This window comes from Anabrus simplex, chromosome 1, assembly GCF_040414725.1.
Source record: "Anabrus simplex isolate iqAnaSimp1 chromosome 1, ASM4041472v1, whole genome shotgun sequence".
NCBI classification, from domain to species: domain Eukaryota; kingdom Metazoa; phylum Arthropoda; class Insecta; order Orthoptera; family Tettigoniidae; genus Anabrus; species Anabrus simplex.
The window spans coordinates 1,549,199,958-1,549,222,537 of NC_090265.1; the positions used below are offsets into that span (position 1 = coordinate 1,549,199,958).

A 22,580-nucleotide genomic window follows, 5' to 3' on the forward strand; every position below is an offset into this window, starting at 1 on the left:
TATGTATCCTTGGAAACCTCAACAAAGCAATAAAGAGGGTGGACGGAAATTTCCGTCATTGCATTTATGGCAACCCGCGGACAATGACGGAAATTTCCGTCATTGCAAGGCAATGGGTTAAAAGTTTGCCATGCACGGTAATGAGATCGCGAAGATTACGTAATTGGGCCATACATCTGAAAAGAACGCATATATTAAGTGAAATAGGCCATGATTTCAGAATATATATATAATACGAACGGATAAAATCAAGGAGGCCAGGGCCATGCACGTGACGGCAAAGATGTTTATTAGGCGAATTAAGTATGCCTAGATCACGGACTGAGATGGAAAGTTATAAAGGATCCATGCGGCCGTGATAAAAATAATAGAAGGTTTTTAAAATTGTTAAAAAAAGAAGAAGTAGGTGAACAATAAAAAAATCTGTTGCGCAAAACTACGTAAATTTATCCACGAGAGAAAAATAATCCTCAGTAAAGAAGAAGGGAGATATTGCTGTTATTACGGGCTGAAGAACTTGCAAAGCAAAGAAATATTTGAATCACACCTATATTTGAAGAAATATCGTGACGGGAAATCAGAGCAAGTTGAAAAATATCCGAACAGTAGTCAAAATATAGTCCGAAGGCCGTTACGAGAAATCAAGTCGAGTTTAACGCATTATAGGCTGATTAGCTGGACAAAAGAAATTTTTAGAAAGCTAACTTGATGATTTTTACCTGTTAAACTGCTGCAAGGAATTAACATTGAATTACTGTCTTAATAACCTGAATCAAAGACATAAACTAGATTCTCATTATCAAGAGTATGGACGTGAAATTAATTGCCATTTTGGAAATGTTTCTTTCACATATGACTGACGGCTACAACATGAGAGGCTAAATCGGAGATGGAGCCGACTTTCGGACGTAGACCGCCCAGCTGTTTCTACTATCCCAGGTCCCAAAACCACAACATGATGGTGACGTAACGGATGTTGGAGACGATCTACGCAGTCCTAAGATGACAACATCGAAGCCAAAGCCAGTCATCTAACGTCAGCAGCCGCAAGCTAAGTTCCAAAGAATTACTTTATTATCTTGAAATTAATATGTCGTAGATGTAGTATTCATATATTTGTAGTGAACATTGGTATGTTGTTTTTACGTAGTTCTTCGTGATAAAATCTCAGTCGATGCCATCTTTGTAATGAGATTGTCCTTGTTGATTTATTAATATGGGAGTAGGTATTTCTTCCAGAGTTTACAATCAATGTCATAATATAGGAATGTTTATAATTGAACAAGGAGAGATTTAGAGTGTGATTTTCAACCATTAAGGAATTGAAACAACGTATCCAAAGAGACGTATCCCAAATTTAATATTTTTAAAGAAGATAGTTGATTTCTGAGTGACTATTATCTGGTTGCTGTTACGACGCGATGACATGTGAGTAAATATTAACTTGTTTAGTTTATATATGTGTTTCATTTTCAGGATAACGTGTTTATGTGTATTATATCTGAAATCTAACCCAAAAGTGTACCGTTGCAGTACATTAATGATATGTTAAGATGATTTGCCGCCTTGTTGGAAATGATAAATGTTTACGTAGGGAAGTTATGATTTGAGTGGCATGTTGATGTGGAGTTACGAATAATTATTCGCTGAGATATGTTTGTGGGAATGAATAATGATATATTATGGTAATTAATATTGGTAAATGGAGAGATAGATATGTTTATGGATAATTTTGGCGGTAAATACGGCGTATTACTGGCCAATGGTGATGTTTGACATATGCGGCAAGATATTAATATGGTAATGCGAGATATATTGGGTTAGTGGTACACGAATACAATGAAATACATCGTAGATTTCGTATATGGGTTACTGTAAACTGTCTTCAGATTAAATATCCAAATAAGAAATAAAAGAAGGGAAACTTGTTGTCTTCATAGAGAATATATCAACGTTGTATTGAATATTATTTGAAGCTTTGGTGTCGAGAATGTATTTAATTCATAGAAAAATTTCATAATTTAAATCTCTACCACAATTAAATAAAATAGGTTACCAAACGCATTCCTACGGAATTTTTGATATCTGATTGGATATTGGTAAAACCATATATCACGTTAGGTATAGTTTTTATTTGAACTACGATTATAATTATTCTTTACACGAAACCTACATTTAATTTTAAGATGTTATTTGAATATTTTAACCAAATGACATGGTCAAGGTGACCAATATTTCTCATTTAATGAACTATATATATATATATTTGAAATAGCTATTTTTGAGCTGATATATATTTGGAACTTACTTGCGATTGCTAACGTTATAACATGGGAGGAAACGCGTGTGTTTATGACAGAATATCAATTTGATAATGATGAAAATAAGCATTTTTTAAAAAAAAGAAAGAAACAAGAACTGATGGACTCAGATTAAGCATATTTATTATGAAGATTACTAAGGCTTAGGGACTTAGATTCATTTTAAACCCAAAAATGTTATACTACGTTTTCAACAGAAAGAATATGTACTTTTGATTTATGTAAGTAAGAGAATTTATCTTTTATTTTTGTGATGCGCATAATTGATGCAAGAAGAATAGTTGAATCAGATCGAAGATAGATTAAATTTAATTTATTTTTTTAGAGAGGAGGAAGATAATTGATGTTGATAAATATTATCAGATTTTCTTTTATGATTCTGGAATCATGAAATAAATTACAGATTATCCAATTTAGATGTTATTATTTTAGGAAATAGGCTAATATCATTGGGATATAAATAATTTTGAATTAATTCATTTAAAAAATATTTTATTTATTTTCTTTTCTTTTCTTCGAATGATTGGACTTGGAAAACTTGATATTGATTCTGGAGGACGAATGGTATCGATGGTAATTTATTGAAAAGGAAATGTGGTGTCTCAGTTGATCTCACGTAAAAATAGTATGGTTCGCATAAGCAATTTAATTATCCCTGAGAGGTGTCGCGTGGCCATTTAAGGATTATCATATCAATAAATGTGACAGGAAAAATGAAGGTTATGACATCGCTTAAATTCTATGATGCGGTAACTGTTTATACAAAGAATATTAGAAGCGAGCATAGCTACCGACACATAGCATCATTTTTATTATATGCATTGATCCATTTAATGATCTGTAGAAGTGATGGATGGTTGAGGGGAAAATAGCCGGAGCAATTGATAGGTCGCCCAATATGGTGCAAGAAAAACCCCCTCAGGATGGTGCAATACTAATATTATAAAGAGGAAAAATTTGTTTGTTTGTAACGAATAGACTCAAAAAGTACCTAACCGATTTTAAAAATTACTTCACCTATAGAAAGCTACATTGCGAGTGAGTAACATGGGCTGCATTTTATTTTCAAAACAATTCGAGGTGGGGGGTACGGGGGGGAGATATAAAAATAATAGGCTCATATAGGCAAAATATCAAATTTGTCGTACAAGGACGAGACAAAGCTCAATTTAATCCTCTTGGCGCAAAGAACAAAACTCGGTAAGCCCTACGGGCCCTAAAACCAACCGTTCCGGAGATACTGGCACCACTCTACCCCTGCTCTAGGAATCGGATAAAGTAATGAACTGGCATAACCATGGCAACGTCAGCTCCAGGATTCTACAGCAGCAAAATTATCTACAATAAATCACAAAAACTTAACATGTTACAGGCATTAAAATCGATATTTGGAATCCCCTTTAAAAATAAAAGAAAACACATATTTGTTTTCAGAAAATCCACTTAACGTGGGAGGGTGAAAGAAAGTGAGGAAGGAGTTGAATTATTTTTATGAGGATACATATATCTCAAAAAATGAAGATGTTCAGACTTTAAAATTGGTACTTGGAATCTCCGTTAAAAATGAAGACACTCTTTTTGGAAAATCCAATTAAGGGGGTAAAAAGAATTAAAAAGCGGGTGAATTTTTAAAAATGAGTATCTTCTTCTATTGCTTTACCGACACTTGTGAGGTTGCGGGTGCGAACTGTGTTGCACATGTGGATTAAACTCAGTTTTACGGCTGGATGCCCTTCCTGACGGCAACCGCATGTGTAGGGATGTAATATATACTTCTATACTAATATTATAAAGAGAAAAAATTTGTATATTTGTTTGTAACTGATCGACTTAAACACTACTGAACCGATTTTAATAATTACTTCACCTATAGAAAGCTACATTGCCAGTGAGTAACATGGGCTGTATTTTATTTTCAAAACAATTCGAGGGGGCAACGGGAGGATATAAAAATATTAAAATAATAGGCTAATATAGGCGAAATCAAATTTGTCGTACAAGGACGAGACAAAGCTCAATTTAATCCTCTTGGCGCAAAGAACAAAACTTGGTAAGCACTACAGGCCCGAAAACCATGTCTTAAGGCCCTAAAACCAACCGTTATGGAGATATTGGAACCACACTACCCCTGCAGTAGGAATCGGATAAAGAAACGAACGGCGTTTGCAATGTCAGCTCCAGGATTCTACAGCAACGAGATTATGCATGTACGTTTGGGCATAGCTGCCAACCAAAATTGATACACATATGACTTACTATCTGGAAAAAATAAACTGTTGTGTAAGACGCTCATAGCACTCCTTTGGGCGTGGATGGAAAGGGAGTGAAGTATAAAAACAATAGCCCCGGAGATCTCTGTAGTACAGCGACCAGCGGTTGCCAACGAGCCTCCGTTTTTACATACTGGCTTAGGTTTCAGCATTTTGCGGAGTCTGTTACCTATAGTTTAAACTATTTTCTATCAAATAATGGAGTACTGATGTTATTAGTGCCGATATTTTGGTCCACTTTTACGATCATTGTAACCATGAAAACAACCTATATACTGTACACAATTGTCAAGAAAGTATACTTACACCAAACCGGCAGCTTTGTGAAGGGAGCAGGTATATCTAGGTGGGAATGAAGAGAAAACATGGTAGCAAAAGATCTTAGAGGTCGACGCTAATTAGGAACTAATTTTTAGAGGCCCCCATAAAGAAAAGAAGAAGATACACTATAATTCCAAACATAACAAATAATTTATACGTACTTAAGTAAATACACCAGTGATATAAATATCTAATGAAGTCTATTACACTGACAGTATGAGTAACTAAAGCCAGTTTATGATAACCCGTACGAAGAACGGGTACGTCTGCTAGTATATTATAAATTTACTCACTCGGGACAAATATTTCAAGGTTCCCCATGGGAATCAACATCTATATCAACATACCACTTAGTCGAGCAGTTCGTCTTCTTTCTCCCAATTCTTCCCAGCCCAAACTTTCCAACATTTTTGTAATGCTACTCTTTTGTCGGAAATCACCCAGAACAAATCAAGCTGCTTTACTTTGAATTTTTTCCACTTCTTGAATCAAGTAATCCTGGTGAGGATCCCATACACTGGAACCATACTCTAGTTGGGGTCTTACTAGAGACTTATATGCCCTCTCCTTTACATCCTTACTACAACCCCTAAACACCCTCATAACCATGTGCAGAGATCTGTACCCTTGACTTTCAGATCTCTGTACCCTTATCACCGCTCCCTAGACCACCCCGTTTCCCTGAATGTACCTCCCTATTACACTTCCAAACAAATTTCCTAACTTATACGTACCACTGCAGTTTAAGTGAAGGCCATCTGAGCACAGATCCCACTCTCCTACCCACCCATTAGGATCTAGAAATTTCACTCCCAGTTTCCCCACATACCCACTCCATAGTCTCATTTAAATCCCCAATCACCCTCGAGTCAGTATCTCTCCTACACAGTACTCCACTGATAACAATCTCCACTTCCTTAAACTTCACCCATGCTGCATTCACCAGATCCCACACATCAACTATGTTGGTACTTATACCTGCTTGCCTTACGTTGTTGGTACCAACATGAGACACTATCACCTTCTCCTTCTCCTTCCCCTCCTCCTTCCCTTCTACATTCCTCATGGCAGGGAAGACAAGATACTAGGCCTGAGCAAACTTTGCCACCTGGATTTGAGCTTCCTCGGAAAACCTGGTCTACTCTTAACAGGATACGATCGGGCCATGGTAACTATGCTGATTTCCACTACAAGTGGAAAAGAATTCCTATGCCTAACTGCGACTGTGGTGCCTCCAAGCAGACCATCCTGCACATTATCAGCGAATGTCCAAAAAGAAAGTACAGTGGTGATATCAGTGACTTTGCTCATGCGCTTCCAGAGACAGTTAGCTATATAAATAACCTGGATATAAATATATAGTTTGTTCTTCAAAATCATTGTGTGTTGTATCTGTAAAGCCATACGCTAAATAAATAATTCTACATTCCTCAACATCTGCCTCAACCTAATTCCTGGATAACACTCTACCCTGGTTCCCTTTCCTCCACGCACTTTCCCCACATGTCTAACGATGGAATCCCCATGACCAGAGCCTCAACCCTGCCCCCCCCCCCCCCCATTTGATCCCCTTCCCTCCTCGTCAGCCTTACCATTCACGATAGCTCCCTCCCATGACCCTGTTCCACCTGTCTTTTCCTATCCTCTACTCCTACATTTCCCTTTCCTACCTTTTCCCTTCCTCCTACTTTCGCACATCTCAGCAACAGTTCCCTGTTCTCATCTTCCCTCTGTTGTTCTACCTGGAGTGACTCGTATCAATTTCTCACATGTATTGTTCGAGAATCCATATCATATGTTAATGGTGAAGTGGTAATACATACATGAAATGTTATTATGAATTATTAAGATCATCGAAAGGAATCCTTTTAAGACTGATTTGTTACTCACTTGGATATTTTAACTTGATACTTCTACTTTGAAATCACATTTTCCCAAAATAATGATGGCATATGTAGGTTAACATGGATAATTATTATTATTAATTATTATGAATTATTATTAAAGTTGCAAGATGGCGGTAAACAGTGATTTAGTTTTTTCTCCGAGTGGTGATATGTTCGGTAATAACATGTGTATGAAGTGCAATGGATCTATTCATGGAACTAATGCTAGTCTTAACAGTTTTAATGCTTATTTAAGAATACGTTTGGTAGCGAAGTGTCGGATCCGGTAGACGATCTCGTTTCTGATAACCTCACTTTGGACTCCTCGCATTTGGGGTTTAGAATAACAGATCTGGAACTTGAACTCTCATCCAAAGACGAAATAATTAAAATGTTATCAACGGATCTAGAAAATGCTCTGCTGGAATTGAAGAACTTCAAACTAAATAATGTTGAAATGCAGAGGCAAAACGAAAATGATTTTATTAAAGAGGTTAAGTCGAAGAATGTTAGGCCTAACCGGAAACATGTTGCATTTAAAGATTCTGTAAATTGTAATTTAGTGACACAAAACAGTTTTCAAGTGTTAGAATGTAATGATCATGAGGCAATCATAGAACATGACTCAGCTGTAGTGTCGAAAAGAAAGAAAAAATTCCGTCAGCGACCGGTACATAAACAAGCCCGTACAGTGGGGGACTCGATGATAAGAAATGTTGGACCCGAAGTTGAAGAGGGAACTGCGTACTGCTATCCAGGCATACGAGTGGGTCAACTTGCTGAACATGTAAACAGTGACAGTATTAAAGAAAATCCTGAAGCTCTGATAGTTCATATTGGCACAAATGACCTTCATAATTTCTCAACACCTAGTGACATAATGGCCAAAACTGATAAGCTTATTACTGCGATAAAAAGGAGGTTTACAGCAGCAAAGCTTTGTCTCAGTGGCGTTTTATATCGGCATGATGTTGATTATCACTACATAGATGCTGTAAACTCCACTCTTGACTGATTATGCCGTAATAGAGATGTCCTTTTTGTCGATGGTAATAGTTGGCTTAGAGGTAGTGATTTTAGAAAAGATGGGCTACACCTTAACAGAAAAGAAACCTTTAAGTTTGGTAAACTTCTCAATAGAATATCTAGTAGAACGCTCTCGGGAAACTAATTAAGAAAATGAGGGGGGATGCTAATCCTAATGGCAAAAACTTAAGTGATACAGAAAATGATTTAGAAAGTATAATATCAGGAATACAATACACAATGTAGATAGGGAATCATTTCACAGAGATCAGATACACTATACTAAGAAAGTACCAAAGACATCAATAAAAAGATTAGTTGAACACTTTAGAGGATACTATCAAAATGTAAATGGACTTCGAAGCAAACTAACTGAACTTATAATTTCTTCATTTGCCGGGCTGAGTGGCTCAGACGGTTAAGGCGCTGGCCTTCTGACCCCAACTTGGCAGGTTCGAACCTGGCTCAGTCCGGTGGTATTTGAAGGTGCTCAAATACGTCAGCCTCGTGTCGGTAGATTTACTGGCACGTAAAAGAACTCCTGCGGGACTAAATTCCGGCACCTCGGCGTCTCCGAAAACCGTAAAAGGGTAGTTAGTGGGACGTAAAACAAATAACATTATTATTATTATTATTAATTTCTTCATGTTTAACTGACTATGACTTCATGGTATTAACTGAAACAAACTTAAATGATGAAATTAGTGATGTGGAACTCGGACTCGAAACGTATTCAATTTTCAGATGTGATAGGTCTTCTTTAACGAGTATGAAGGCATCCCATGGGGGTGTAATGATCTGTATTAGCAAGAGGTTTAAACCTACTCTGATACCGTGCATTAACACAGTTGAACAGTTGTGTGTGTTCCTGACTTTTAACACCACAAAATTAATCATTGGTGCTGTATACATCCACCCAAGTGTCCGGTCCAAAAATATTTTGAACATTGCAGTGCTGTTGAAAAAATTATGTCAAATCTTGACAACCATTTATTGCTCATTGTTGGTTGACTACAATCTACCACATCTTAATTGGATAGTAAATGCAGAAACATCTTCTGGCCTTACGTCAGTAGGTAACCACACTATACAGTCCAGTTTAGTTATAGAGACTTTTTCTTATCTCTCTTTAAATCAGTTTAATGCTATCCCAAATTTTCTGAAACACTTTCTTGATTTGGTTTTCAGTAACCCCAGTTCCATTGAAGTAAAATCTAGTAATGAAAGCATTATCCCCCTCGATAGACACCACCTAGCATTAGAGATTTCTTTACCTATAAATGAGCTATACAATTCCTTGCCTGCTGATAGTTTTTATTTTGACTTTTTAAATGGTGATTATAATGGACTAAATTATTATCTGTCACAATTCAGCTGGAAGGTGATGTTTCAAAATGTATCAATTGATAAAGCAGTAGAAACCCTCTATTCAGTACTACATTATGGCATGGAACTTTATATCCCTATATGGAATTTTAAGACTCCCAAATTCCCAAAGTGGTTTAATCATAAATTGAAGTCCCTGATTATTGAAAAGAAGAAAGCACACAAGCGGTACAAAATATCAGGTCTCAATAGTGATTATCAGCATTTCTCGAAATTAAGAGAATCTAAATCTTGCTACACAATGTATGTCTCCAACTGTGAACGAAGTATTACTTCCAATCCACGGAAATTCTGGCAATATCTAAGTTCTAAAAGGTCATGTAATAATATTCCTTCAACAATGCATCTTAATGAAGTTACAGCAGATACTGGAGAAAATACTGTCAATTTTGCTAACTACTTTTAATCTGTTTATTCTTCTTATCAGAATAGTTGTAGTATGTCATATGATTATCCTTTCTCTGTCAATCTATCAGTTATAAACATTAGTAAGGCAGAAATTTACAACAAACTGATATCTCTGGAATTAAAGAAAACTGTAGGACCTGATGGTGTTTCAACTTACCTGCTCAAGTACTGCTCATTTATTTTATGTGAAGCACTCTTATCTGTTCAACTTATCATTAAACCAAGGCGTTTTCCCAGTGGAATGGAAGAAAGGATTATTTTGTTAGTCCAGTTTTCAAAAATGGTGATAAAACTGACATAAAACAATATAGACCAGTTATAATTTCTTCTTGTATTTCCAAGATTTTTGACTCAATAATTCTTGACAAAATCACACCTCTCTTTAGAAACATCATCATTGATGAGCAACATTGATTCTTTTCAGGACGGTCAACCTGTAGCAATCTTCTTTTATTCTATCAGTTCCTCTTGGATGCAATAGAGAACCACTCCCAAGTGGACTGCATTTATACAGAGTTCTCAAAAGCTTTTGACACTGTTGACCACGATATCTTGCTGCAAAAACTAACAGGCTACGGAATTAATGGGCCTCTCCTCTTGTGGTTTGAATCGTATCTTAAAAATCGCCTGCAGATTGTTAAAATAAGGAATCATTTTTCTGCGCCTATTATTGTTACCAGTGGAGTTCCTCAAGGGTCTCACCTTGCGCTCTTACTTTTTACTCTCTACATAAATGACATTAAAAATATACTTAAGAATTCTGAATTGCTTTTGTTTGCTGACGATGCAAAAAAATTTATGCAAATTAATTGTCCACTTGCTTGTTTAAAACTTCAAGAAGATTTACTCATCTGGAAAAGTACTGTATTCAAAATGGGTTGAAACTTAATCGTGAGAAAAGTAAAATAATATTGTTTTTAAAAAACAAGAAGAAAATATCATTTCAGTACAAATTTAGTAATAACATTCCAACTCCTGTTTCACAAGTTAATGACCTTGGTGTTTTATTCAGTTATAACCTATCATTTAATGAACATATTGAAAATATTTGTAAGAAAGCATTTCAAAGATTGGGTTGCATTACTAGATATTCTAGAAAATTTTCAAACTTAGCTACCTATCGATTGCTGTATGTGTCTATGGTACGCCCTATACTAGAATACTGTACACCTGTTTGGAACCCTTCTCATCAGACCTCTATCCATGGATTAGATTCAGTACAACATAAATTTCTTCATTTATATTCATTTAGAGCAGGATTCTCATATGATAATGTTGATTATACATCCCTACAACAGTCCTTAAATCTGCATATCCTGTCACAACGCCGTGGATTATTGGATACACACTTCATTTTTTAATTGCTTCATTCCTTGGTGAATTGTCCACAACTCCTTGAAAAAATTAACGTACATGTACCAGACAGACGCACAAGGTTCAAGAATACATTGTCTCCAAATTGGCATAGAACTAGCTACGCATTCAATGGGCCAATTGAACTAATATCAAGATCTCTAAACAAAGTGGATATTGATATATTTAACTGCTCATTGTCAAAATTTAGAAATCGCATAATCTCCAGAATTTACTATTACTTTCCTGTGATTACTTGTAATATAACTTGTGTAAATATCTGTACATATTTTTCTACTGTAACCGTACAACAGGGTTACAGATTCCATTCAGTATTTATTTATTTATTATTATTATTATTATTATTATTATTATTATTATTATTAACCCGATTCATTAGATTCTATATTCTGTTTCTCATCATTTAGACTGTAATAATTAGGTATCACGCATATTATTGTATTTGATCATAGGTTAAGTGAATATGTTTGTAATTATGCTGTATATTAGTAAGTGAGATTTGTTGGTTTGATACAGTCATTCTGTGGCTTGTAACTCTAGCTAAATGTGTTGGCAGAGTATTTTGCAATCGAGGCTATGTTTAACTAAGAATGTTATGTGCAAGTAGGTTTTCCGGTGACTCATGCATCATAGTCAACTGTAATCCACTTGGGTACGCTTATACGACACATGACTGATGACATCAGTGCGTGGGCACGTGATTGCGACCAAGTGTCAGTATTCGCCAGCTACTGTATGTTGAGGTGTAAGGGATGAACAGAGAGTAGGGAGATGAGTCGTCATCGCGAGGTTATAAAGTCGATGCAACGGTGGTGAGAGGTATCAGATTATATGTATTAGTCAGATGTACCGTATCAAATGAAAGAAGTGGTCTTAGAGTGATGGTCAGAGCTAAGAATTGTGTTTGAAGAAGTCTTGTAATAATCGAGGTCTACAAGTGGTGGTTGTATCCGAGCAGACACGGGTACTATGCTGATAAAGAAACGTCATCATCTTGTGAGGATGGACTTCACAAGACGTTTCAATAATATATATTGAGTGGACGTAATTACATTGGAGCTCCCTACACCCGTACATGGTATGTAGGCCAACTCCTTGTTATATAAGAAGATAACAGCAGACGGCTCCCGACTTCAGCTCATAGGTTTTACCAAGAATTTCAAGTTCAACAGCAGTGTATGCAGACATCAGGTAATTAAAGCATCAGACATGTTATGCATTCATAACATGAAGAAGAATGTAATCAGCGGCGATATCACATCTCACTTCAAGTTCATGCCAATAGCTTTTTTTGTTTAGATTAAATTTTCTTTTTAATATTACCGCAATTCTCACTATATATATGTTTTGTTAAATTAAAAGACGTCAATGCTTGTTCATTGTGACGTAAATTATAGTCATAAACTCAGTTTTATTTTAATTATAATAAGTGATTCCAGTTCCATGTACAATCCTCAATTGTGGAAATGCAACAGTAATTTAATATTGTCCTGATCCATATCCCTGTATATTGCCAGATATGTGAGTTTATCACCTCACGCCTTGAAATAATTGATATAGGAGGTATGTTCTACCAAATTTTGTTGTTTTTATTTAAAAAGCAACTGGCGCTCAAACAAATGTTATGTATATTGTGTGAAGGAGATGAAGGTATAAGAGTAGTGGTTGGAGTAGCAACACTACTTATACTCATTGAACTTTCTTTTTAGTGTGTTTTGTTTTGTTTATTCTTCTACTCTACTGTTATGTAAAATGGTATTACCATTAATAAAGTATTATTATTATTATTATTATTATTATTATTATTATTATTATTATTATTATTACCATACCATACTGTATAATAAATATAACAGAGTAGGGCAAAATACTTAGAATAACTCGCACATTAGACCATTTATTTATTTGGGCATATCTGAGAATATTTTTAACTTGTTATACATATAATGATGATTTGCTTTCAAAAATGAATTAGTGTCAAATATGATAATGGTTAATGCAATAATTTAATTTAAATAGAAGCAGATTTGTGTTGTCGATGGAGAAACTAATAATTTTCCATTTTCTCTTTTTCTTTAAATAATCATATGCTAGCCTATACAGTGGGTTATCTTCTGCACTTCTCCCATTTAAACTCGATTCAAAATTATTATTTTGTGCAAGATTTTTTTTTTTTTTTTGCTAGGGGCTTTACGTCGCACCGACACAGATAGGTCTTATGGCGACGATGGGATAGGAAAGGCCTAGGAGTTGGAAGGAAGCGGCCGTGGCCTTAATTAAGGTACAGCCCCAGCATTTGCCTGGTGTGAAAATGGGAAACCACGGAAAACCATCTTCAGGGCTGCCGATAGTGGGATTCGAACCTACTATCTCCCGGATGCAAGCTCACCGCCGCGCGCCTCTACGCGCACGGCCAACTCGCCCGGTCAAGATAAATTTCTAAACTTTCCAAAACAGTCATTAATTTTCCCTTTTTGGCCGAATGTATTAATTCCATGTCATTAGAAATGTCTGTAAATTTATGATTCTTTTCAACCATATGTTCTCCCATTGCCAAATAAAAAGAAGAAAAACTTTAAGATCTTAAATTTATATATGTATTCTCATTCAGTTCAACAAAATTTTATATATTGATCATTTTCATAATATTTCATTAGTTTTCTTTATTCACTGATATGGTGAATTAGGACACAAAACTTCTTTAAATTGTAAAAACAAAAGATAGTGTTATATTGCTTTATTTTTTGAACTGACCACTGATGAAGGGAATGGCTGACTTCCCGAAACATGTATGGTAAAATAAATAGTTTTCTTCCTTTTTGCAGGAATTAGGACTTGATGAGAAGACCCATAACCTAATCAAACAGACTTTAAGCAACACCAGGTCACGAGTAAAGTTCAGAGGAGTCATATCAGAAAGTTTTGAAATTAAATCAGGAGTGAGACAGGGAGATGGTCTGTCCCCTCTCCTCTTTAACTGTGCCTTGGAGAAAGTAATAAGAGAGTGGCGAAAGGAGTTAGCTAGAATGGAGATTCCAAGTGGCATTTATTTGGGACATAAGCGCAATGAGCTCAATGTTGACTGTCTGGCGTATGCCGATGATCTGGCCCTGGTATCTAATTCAATAGAAACTTCAGTGAAACAACTAAATGTTCTCAGACAACAAGCAGCAAAGGTTGGGCTACATGTGTCTCTCGAAAAAACACAATTCATCACGAACATCGGTGAATCTCCTTGTACGTTGCATCTGGAACAGGGAGAGATCAGGAAAACCAATAGGTTTAAGTACTTGGGAGAATGGTTGGAATCCAATCTCTCTGAAGGAACAGCTTTGTCAACTCGAGTTAACAGGCTTGAAATGGCCTACCAACTGACCAAGAATACGTATAATAAAAAGTGTCTCTCGTAATACTAAGATGAAGCACTACCAGACAGTCATCCGCCCTGAAGCCTTATATGCTTCAGAATGTCTAACATTCAACAGGAAGGGACTCATGGAAAAACTTGAAATCCAGGAAAGAAAGATAATGAGGAAGATACTGGGGCCAGTCAAGGAAGGGGACAGTTATAAAAGACGGCCTAACCAAGAGCTCTACAAGTACTGTGAAAGAATAACGAATGTAGCAAGGAAGAGACGCCTAGCATTCTATGGGCACGTCTACAGGATGCATCCTACCAGGTTGACCAACCGGATTCTCAGCTACTGGCAAAATAGGAAGACCAAGTCACCATGGTTGATGGAAGTGAATAAAGATCTACAGGAACTGGGAATAACAGAAGGAATCTTAAAGGATCGTACAGCACTCAGGAAGATGCTTAAACATAAGAAGTTCCAGGACAGATTATCAACAAAGAAGACTGGCGCCCTTTGGACAAAGGAGAGGAAGGAGCAACACAGCCTGAGGATGCGCAACTACTGGGCAAACATCAAAGCCCATTCCAAAATGCAATAGTTGAATGTCGTGGTCCTTAGCTGGCCTATACGAAACAAGAAGAAGTTTTCTTCCATTATAAGGTGTATCGACAAGGCGGATTCAAGTAAAACTATTTTAAATAGTACTGTAAAAGATTCAGACAAGTCAATATGGATCGAACAACCAAATTAACCTATCATGGTTAAGTTTATCAACCTATTCTGGACGCGGGAATGGTATACTAGTAAGGAAGACACTCTGGTGAGGATGGATGGTGCTTGCCATATATTGGAAACATGCAAACAATAAACTAAGTGTTTTTGTGGTGGAGGATAATGTTGTATGTTGTATGTGAATTGCAGGAATGTAGGGAACAGAATAAAGACAAAATTCCTGAGCCAAGGGAATTACTAATTTAAGACTGAAAACCCTTGACCTGGTCAGAAATCGAGCCTGGAGCCCTGAGGGCCAAAGGCCAAGATGCTGACAAGTCAGCCGTAGAACCAGATATAGCGAAAATTGCCTTGATAGCTCTCATTTACTGCAGAGTTGCTTATATGTAACAAACAGATTGCATTGGAAGAAAATACATCAAACAATTCACCATTTCACAACAAAAAACTACAATTTGAATGTTTCAGCTAATCAGGTTACATCACTGTATTATACGGTTATCTTAAAAAGAAAAAGAAATAATAATAATAATGTTATTTGTTTTACGTCCCGCTAACTACTTTTTATGGTCTTCGGAGACGCCGAGGTGCCGGAATTTAGTCCCGCAGGAGTTCTTTTACGTGCCAGTAAATCTACCGACACGGGGCTGTCGTATTTGAGCACCTTCAAATACCACCGGACTGAGCCAGGATCGAACCTGCCAAGTTAGGGTTAAAAGGCCAGCGCCTCAACCGTCTGAGTCACTCAGCCCGGCAAGAAAAAGAAAAAGCAGCTGTCTGAAGATTGTATGAAAGTAAGCATGCTTGTAACATAATCTTTTAATCATAAAGAAAATTGTGGATCCATCTGAAATAATTCATTTTCTGGTTATGGTCACAATTTTGAGACCATATATTCAGATATAAGTAACTAACTATCAATAACCCAAGTATAATTAAATTTCAATGCTACAGCTAGTAAGAAATCAAAATCATTTTTTATGTCAATAGTACAGACTTGTCATCAACTGAAATGATAAATATGAAGTAATGACATACCTTTTGTTCTGAACTAAGGCCTACATTTTCTCCAACTGCAGGGTTAAACGGAATCACCAATACATCCTGATTGGAATGTTCCAAGACCTCATCATCCAGACCGCCATCATCCGATGCTTCTCTTCCAGGTGAAGACGAAGTCCTAGTTTTTGCAACTAAAGTTGATAAAGAGTACAAACTGAACATTATCCATGAAGCAATACCAAGCAACAAGATTAAAAGTAAGTCCGCACAAAAATTCCAGTTATTTTTGACAGTACTACTTCAGATAAAATGTATTTACACATTTCATATCTTTAACACAAGTTCTTCACAGAGACAATAACAAAACAAAAAATATCTTACATAATACAAATCAATTTTATTTCAGTAAAATAAATTTAAAATACTATTATGAAATATGTAGGCTGAAGAAAGTACATAAGATATGCAATTCACTCTTGCATACAGATACCAAAATAAATATCTGTATGTGCCCAAAAATTTAAAGCACCACCAAGAGACAACAAAAATAAGAAAGAAAAATGAATACAATGAAAATGGTTCACGGTGTGGCTTACTAGTCACGCCCTAGTTTGTGAACTGTGGGCAATGGCTGAGAGGCCTAGCAAGTGGTCCTGAGAGTCGGGATACCAGCTGCTATGGAATGACAGTGGGCACCTCGGACATATTCTGACTAATGGCCCTCCTTGTGTTCAGGCGCCTACGACAATACAATCCACCGGTGGTTTCTAACCCATCAGAGGAAAGATCATCACTTCACAGAAGTTTTCAACCAGCCGGCTCAGAATATTTTAAGCAACATACATACATACTGAAACCGAGTGACTTAGGCCCAAAGTCAATCATGATTTGATTTATGAAGGGAAATAGTACATTTATTGAAATACAGAAGTGTAGCTGAAAATATTTCATCTGTGTAGTGTTGAAATATGAGCTAAGGAACACGACAGACTGGAGCCTGACGGATTAGCTCGACACAACAACATTTAGCTGCTTCACAGCAGGGGAGCCCATTAGTTGGCGACCAGAAAAATACAAGTCCACAAATAAGTCTTGGTCAGAAAGAGAAGGGGGTAGTTTGACACAAAGGAAGCTTGCAACATGAGTAGTGCGCTGGGATATTTGTGGCGGACGGAAACTTCCGCGACGTCATGAATTCCAGGAAAGGTTGAATGGAAAAGTACAGTGGTTGCGAGGACATTCGCTAGCCTAGGTTATCGCAGGTGGAAATTTAAATCACGTGACCACTTATAGGCCAATCACAAAAATTTAGATGGAGACTCAGGGATACCATCTTAAGAGATGATGGATGAGATATTCTCGTAACTTCAAAAGTAATCAGTAATAAATTATTGTGAGTACACGGAGCAATGTAATGAATTTATTAGCTGTCACGCATGGAAAAATAATCAATAATTATTGGCAAATTAAATAAATTGAAGGCTGGATTTCTTGGAAACCAGACAGCTTGAATGTCATTGGCTGGACGAAAACCACGTTGTAAGGGACGCTTCCAAAGGCGCGAAATGTGAGCTAAATCCACCCGTATCTCCTAAATCTATGATCGTTAGGAGTTCATATTTAATCCAGCAAATATGCTAGCGGAGCGGATTAATTTGATATAAATTTTAACGTCCAATTCGGAGTGCAAGTGCCGATATTAAAAATCCACCCCCTCCCTCATGGGTATGACGTCAATGAATCCGCGAGGGAAAGCTTCATCCATATACATGGGCGCAAGGGATACTCGCAACCACACTTGAAATGAATCTCTGGAGCTGAACCGTCATTCGCAGCTGACTTCAAATCCGTCGGGCGTACAGTAACTCAACATTTAATGGCCAGTACTTATAAAATGTGATCGCGCTCAAGCAACATGAACTGGAAGTAGTTAACTTAGGACAGTGTTTGCCAGTTATAAATATCATAGTGAAGTCAATTAATTGCATTGTAAGAGTGAGTAATATAAACTGCACCGCAATAAGTACGTAAATAACATACTGTGTGACGAACAGTACTTTGAGGGAATAATAGCCTGTACTAAGGAGGATCGAATCGCTATCGTGAACACTTCAAGAGGGCCGTATGGAACAGGCGTATCGCGTCGGACGACATAAATCGCGACGGGCGTAAAATTCGACACACCGTCGTACGTGTCCATGTCCATGAGTGCGGTAATTGGACGAAGCTTAAAACAGTGTAAAATATTAAAATTTTGGGTCTAGGGTATTAATTTGTTTTATAAAAGTAAAGTTTTCAGTGTTAACATTGTCAATAGTGAAGTATTGTGATAATTACGGTATTAGTGTAAAAATGGTAATGTGCCAGGAAATCATTTGTGGAACTACGCCATCAAGAATGGAGGAGTAATACGGCGGATAGGGGCCGAAAGGAGCCTCTCATCTGCCAAGCTGCAATGGATTACCAATAACTAAGATGAGTACTAAAATGTAGATAATATTTGGGAAATGTTAGCGTGATTGGAAAAATGGGAATAATTTGATTAGACTTGGTTACCTTCTGTAACAAGATGAGTCGCTTAACGACCCCATCCTAAATTTGTAGCACGGACAGTATTAAATAATAACAATGTAAATAATCGGGTCTTTTTATGTATTCAGTTTGTTGTAGATGTAAATTTTGTAGATATAGGGTAGTACGTTAAGTCATGCATGCATTCATATTTCTTTGTAGTCAAGAATAATTTTTTTTTTTTTTACATTTGATTTTGTTATCATAGTCAAATAGACCCGATATGTGTTTTTCTGTTTGTCATTTTAACGAGTTATGTAATGACATTGACGGAAAGTCCAGCCTTGTCATGCCAGTGGGGTTTTGTTGTTGATTAGTGTGTTCATATTTTCAAAGTGAAGTTGTTAAATTTGTGAGAAGCGATATTAATAATAATAATAATAATAATAATAATAATAATAATAATAATAATAATAATAACAATAATAATAATAATACATGAGATATTGGAATTTTTTTTGTTTTTGTTTTTGCTAGGGGCTTTACGTCGTGCCGACACAGATAGGTCTTATGGCGATGATGGGATAGGAAAGGCCTAGGAGTTGGAAGGAAGCGGCCGTGGCCTTAATTAAGGCACAGCCCCAGCATTTGCCTGGTGTGAAAATGGGAAACCACGGAAAACCATTTTCAGGGCTGCCGATAGTGGGATTCGAACCTACTATCTCCCGGATGCAAGCTCACAGCCGCGCGCCTCTACGCGCACGGCCAACTCGCCAGGTATTGGAATTTTAGTGAGCCGTGCGTAATAATAAAATTTAAGTGATAAGGTGTTGAGTTTGTCGGAAATCATTTAATGACGGGATGTCGTTTTTAATTCGGAATTAAAGTGTGTGGTAATTTAACTTGATAAATTAATAATATTGAAATGTAGATCGGTGCTAATAATCCGTACATGTTAATGAACGTGTGGTTTAAATTACGGTCCAAATGTCGTGTCTTAAATTTGCAATTCAGTAGCCGGAACACGTAGAACTAATATTACGAAACCATGATTGTCAAATTTTGGTAAATATAATTTCAAGATGTTACGATTATTTGTGGAGAACGAGCTAAGGCGTAGATCAAAATGAGATAGAAAAATGTTAAAGAATCTACAGTCAGATAATAAAAGGTCGTACGATGTCAGAAGTGAATAAATAAGTCAGTTCTGTGAGAAATAAATGAATCAAGGAATACTGAGATAGAAAGGGATATAAATTCCGTATGAGAGACACTTAGGATATTGAAATGAGTGTAAAATGTATGGGCAGTGTCACAGAGAAATACTGAGTTACGTAGCGGGTAGAATTCGAACCCGTGACAGCATGTACGAAATAAATAGACTGCACCGCTATTCGTCGAGATACTACGGATCTAAGGATAATGAGAGTTCAGATTCCACATAAATGATCGTATATTGTAATCATTGTAATGACGAGTGATGACAATCATGATGCCGTGATAATAATAATAATAATAATAATAATAAATATTGCAGATAAAGGATTGGACCGCCTTAATTAAATGAGCGTTGAGAAAGATGTTAAATGGGAATCTAAATGAGAATATGCAACCGATAATAATAGTAACAATGTTAGGACGATGTCAAATCGTCGCGGTCAGATTAATAATAATTGTCATAATAATAACAGTAATGTTGTCGTTGGTTGATCAGTGAAATAATTGTAACTGCGACCGATATCCTAATGCATTTTTGGCGGAAGTGACCGGTTCATTAATAATAATAATAATAATCTTGAGTGACATTATTAATAATAATAACATCTTGAGTGACATTAACAATAATAATAAAATCTGGAGTCACCTATTCATTACTAATAATAATAACCACAAGAGGGATATACTAATAATAATAACGGTAATAACCATTTGTGTTTGCATCCCGCATAATAATGACGATATTAATCAAACGTGACAGTGCCAGGAACCGTTGAGTAATAATAATAATAATAATAATAATAATAATAATAATAATAATAATAATAATAATAATAATCACAAGAGGGATATAATAATAATAACAGTAATAACCATTAGTGTTTGCGTCCCGCCTAATAATGACGATATTAATCAAACGTGACAGTGCCAGGAACCGTTGAGAATAATAATAATAATAATAATAATAATTTCAAGGATGATAATTTCGGGGATGAATGAATATTCTGACGATAGGGAATTAATTAATTGGTGACAACATCCCTCTACTCGTATGTTTGAATAATAAGAATCATAAATATTATAGTCATTTGTTACCTTGTTATCGTTCGGTTTCCGCGCGGGACGAGTTACAGTAATACTTAGAGTGTTTGTTTACTTCGCTTGCGATGCGAGGGGAGGTCTTCGGCACGGTATTTCCCACCGCTTCTCGTTATCTCATCTGTGGCAGTAGTCTACTGAGGCTACTTTGTAACATTTCAGATCATGTGTAAATAAAATATAAATGCTAATTCAGTGGTATGGCATCAGCTGGACATCGTAAGATAGGAACTGTCCGTGTAATCCATTTTTCGCAATTCACGAGAAACATTACCCAGTCCGAGGACCGGTCTCGGAAAAATGTATATAGCCGGGGTACGTCATCTTAGTTAAATCGAGAAGCCGACCGTAACATGAGTTATGCTCGGGCTCCCGTCAGAAGGAAGCTATATCCTTGAACAACGGTTCGATTCAAATGGAATCGACCCATAAGTTATACTCCAATTGTAATTTTTTCCAGAAGCAACCCAGCAACATATTGATACCACTTGCGGTATGGCAAGTGATTTATTTATGCAACCTGTGTGGAAATTTAATATCATTGCCAAATGTATCAAAGTTTTGTACGTCGGATGGCGTAATAAACTGCTCCTTCTGGCAATTAATTCAAAGGAAACCATTCTCATAATCTTTTTATTGTAGTTAGATGAGACCCTTTTCAAAGTTAACAGTCACTTCCTAGTCCTATCATGGAGTCCTTAAATTCAAGTTTACAATCGAGCTTTTCCCATTTTAATTTTAATTGCTCCGTTCATTCCCGTGTTCTATTATGCCTCTATATTTATATATTCGTGGACTTAAAATAATGAACCGACACCCCTGAGATAAATGCTAGTCTGGGACTCGGGAGGTGGACGGGTGCAATACATACATACATTATCATTATAGACTGTTATGCCTTTCAGTGTTCAGTCTGCAAGCCTCTGTGAATTTACTAAACATCGCCACAATCCTCGATTTGCAACTAGTGTTGTGGCCTCATTTAGTTCTGTACCTCTTATCTTTAAATCGTTAGAAACCGAGTCTAATCATCGTCTTGGTCTCCCTCTACTTCCCTTACCCTACATAGCAGAGTCCATTATTCTCCTAGGTAACCTATCCTCCTCCATTCGCCTCACATGACCCTACCACTGAAGCCGGTTTATGCGTACAGCTTCATCCATCGCGTTCATTCCTAAATTAGCCTTTATCTCCTCATTACGAGTACCCTCCTGCCATTCTTCCCACCTGTTTGTACCAGCAATCATCTCGCAACTTTCATGTCTGTTACTTGTAACTTATGAATAAGATATCCTGAGTCCACCCAGCTTTCGCTCCCGTAAAGCAAAGTTGGTCTGAAAACAGACCGATGTAAAGATAGTTTCGTCCGGGAGCTGACTTCCTTCTTACAGAATACTGTTGATCGCAGCTGCGAGCTCACTGCATTAGCTTTACTACACCTTGATTCAATCTCACTTAAAATATTACCATCCTGGGAGAACACACAACCTAAATACTTGAAATTATCGACCTGTTCTAGCTTTGTATCACCAATCTGATATTCAATTCTGCTGAATTTCTTACCTATTGACATCAATTTAGTCTTCGAGAGGCTAATTTTCATACCATACTCATTGCACCTATTTTCAAGTTCCAAGATATTAGACTGCAGGCTTTCGGCACAGTCTGCCA

At 36.6% G+C, this 22,580-nt stretch overlaps 1 protein-coding gene across 5 annotated transcripts in view; it reads right to left on the bottom strand.

The window, feature by feature from the left end:
• The window catches only part of Gapvd1 (GTPase activating protein and VPS9 domains 1), a 674,762-nt gene that overhangs the window by 414,024 nt on the left and 238,158 nt on the right, over positions 1-22,580 (bottom strand). For all 5 annotated transcript variants that reach the window (XM_067138086.2, XM_067138089.2, XM_067138085.2 and 2 more), the window contains one exon: positions 16,119-16,273. In XM_067138086.2, the coding sequence (XP_066994187.2) occupies positions 16,119-16,273 (155 nt within the window). The remainder of the gene's footprint in view (positions 1-16,118; positions 16,274-22,580) is intronic.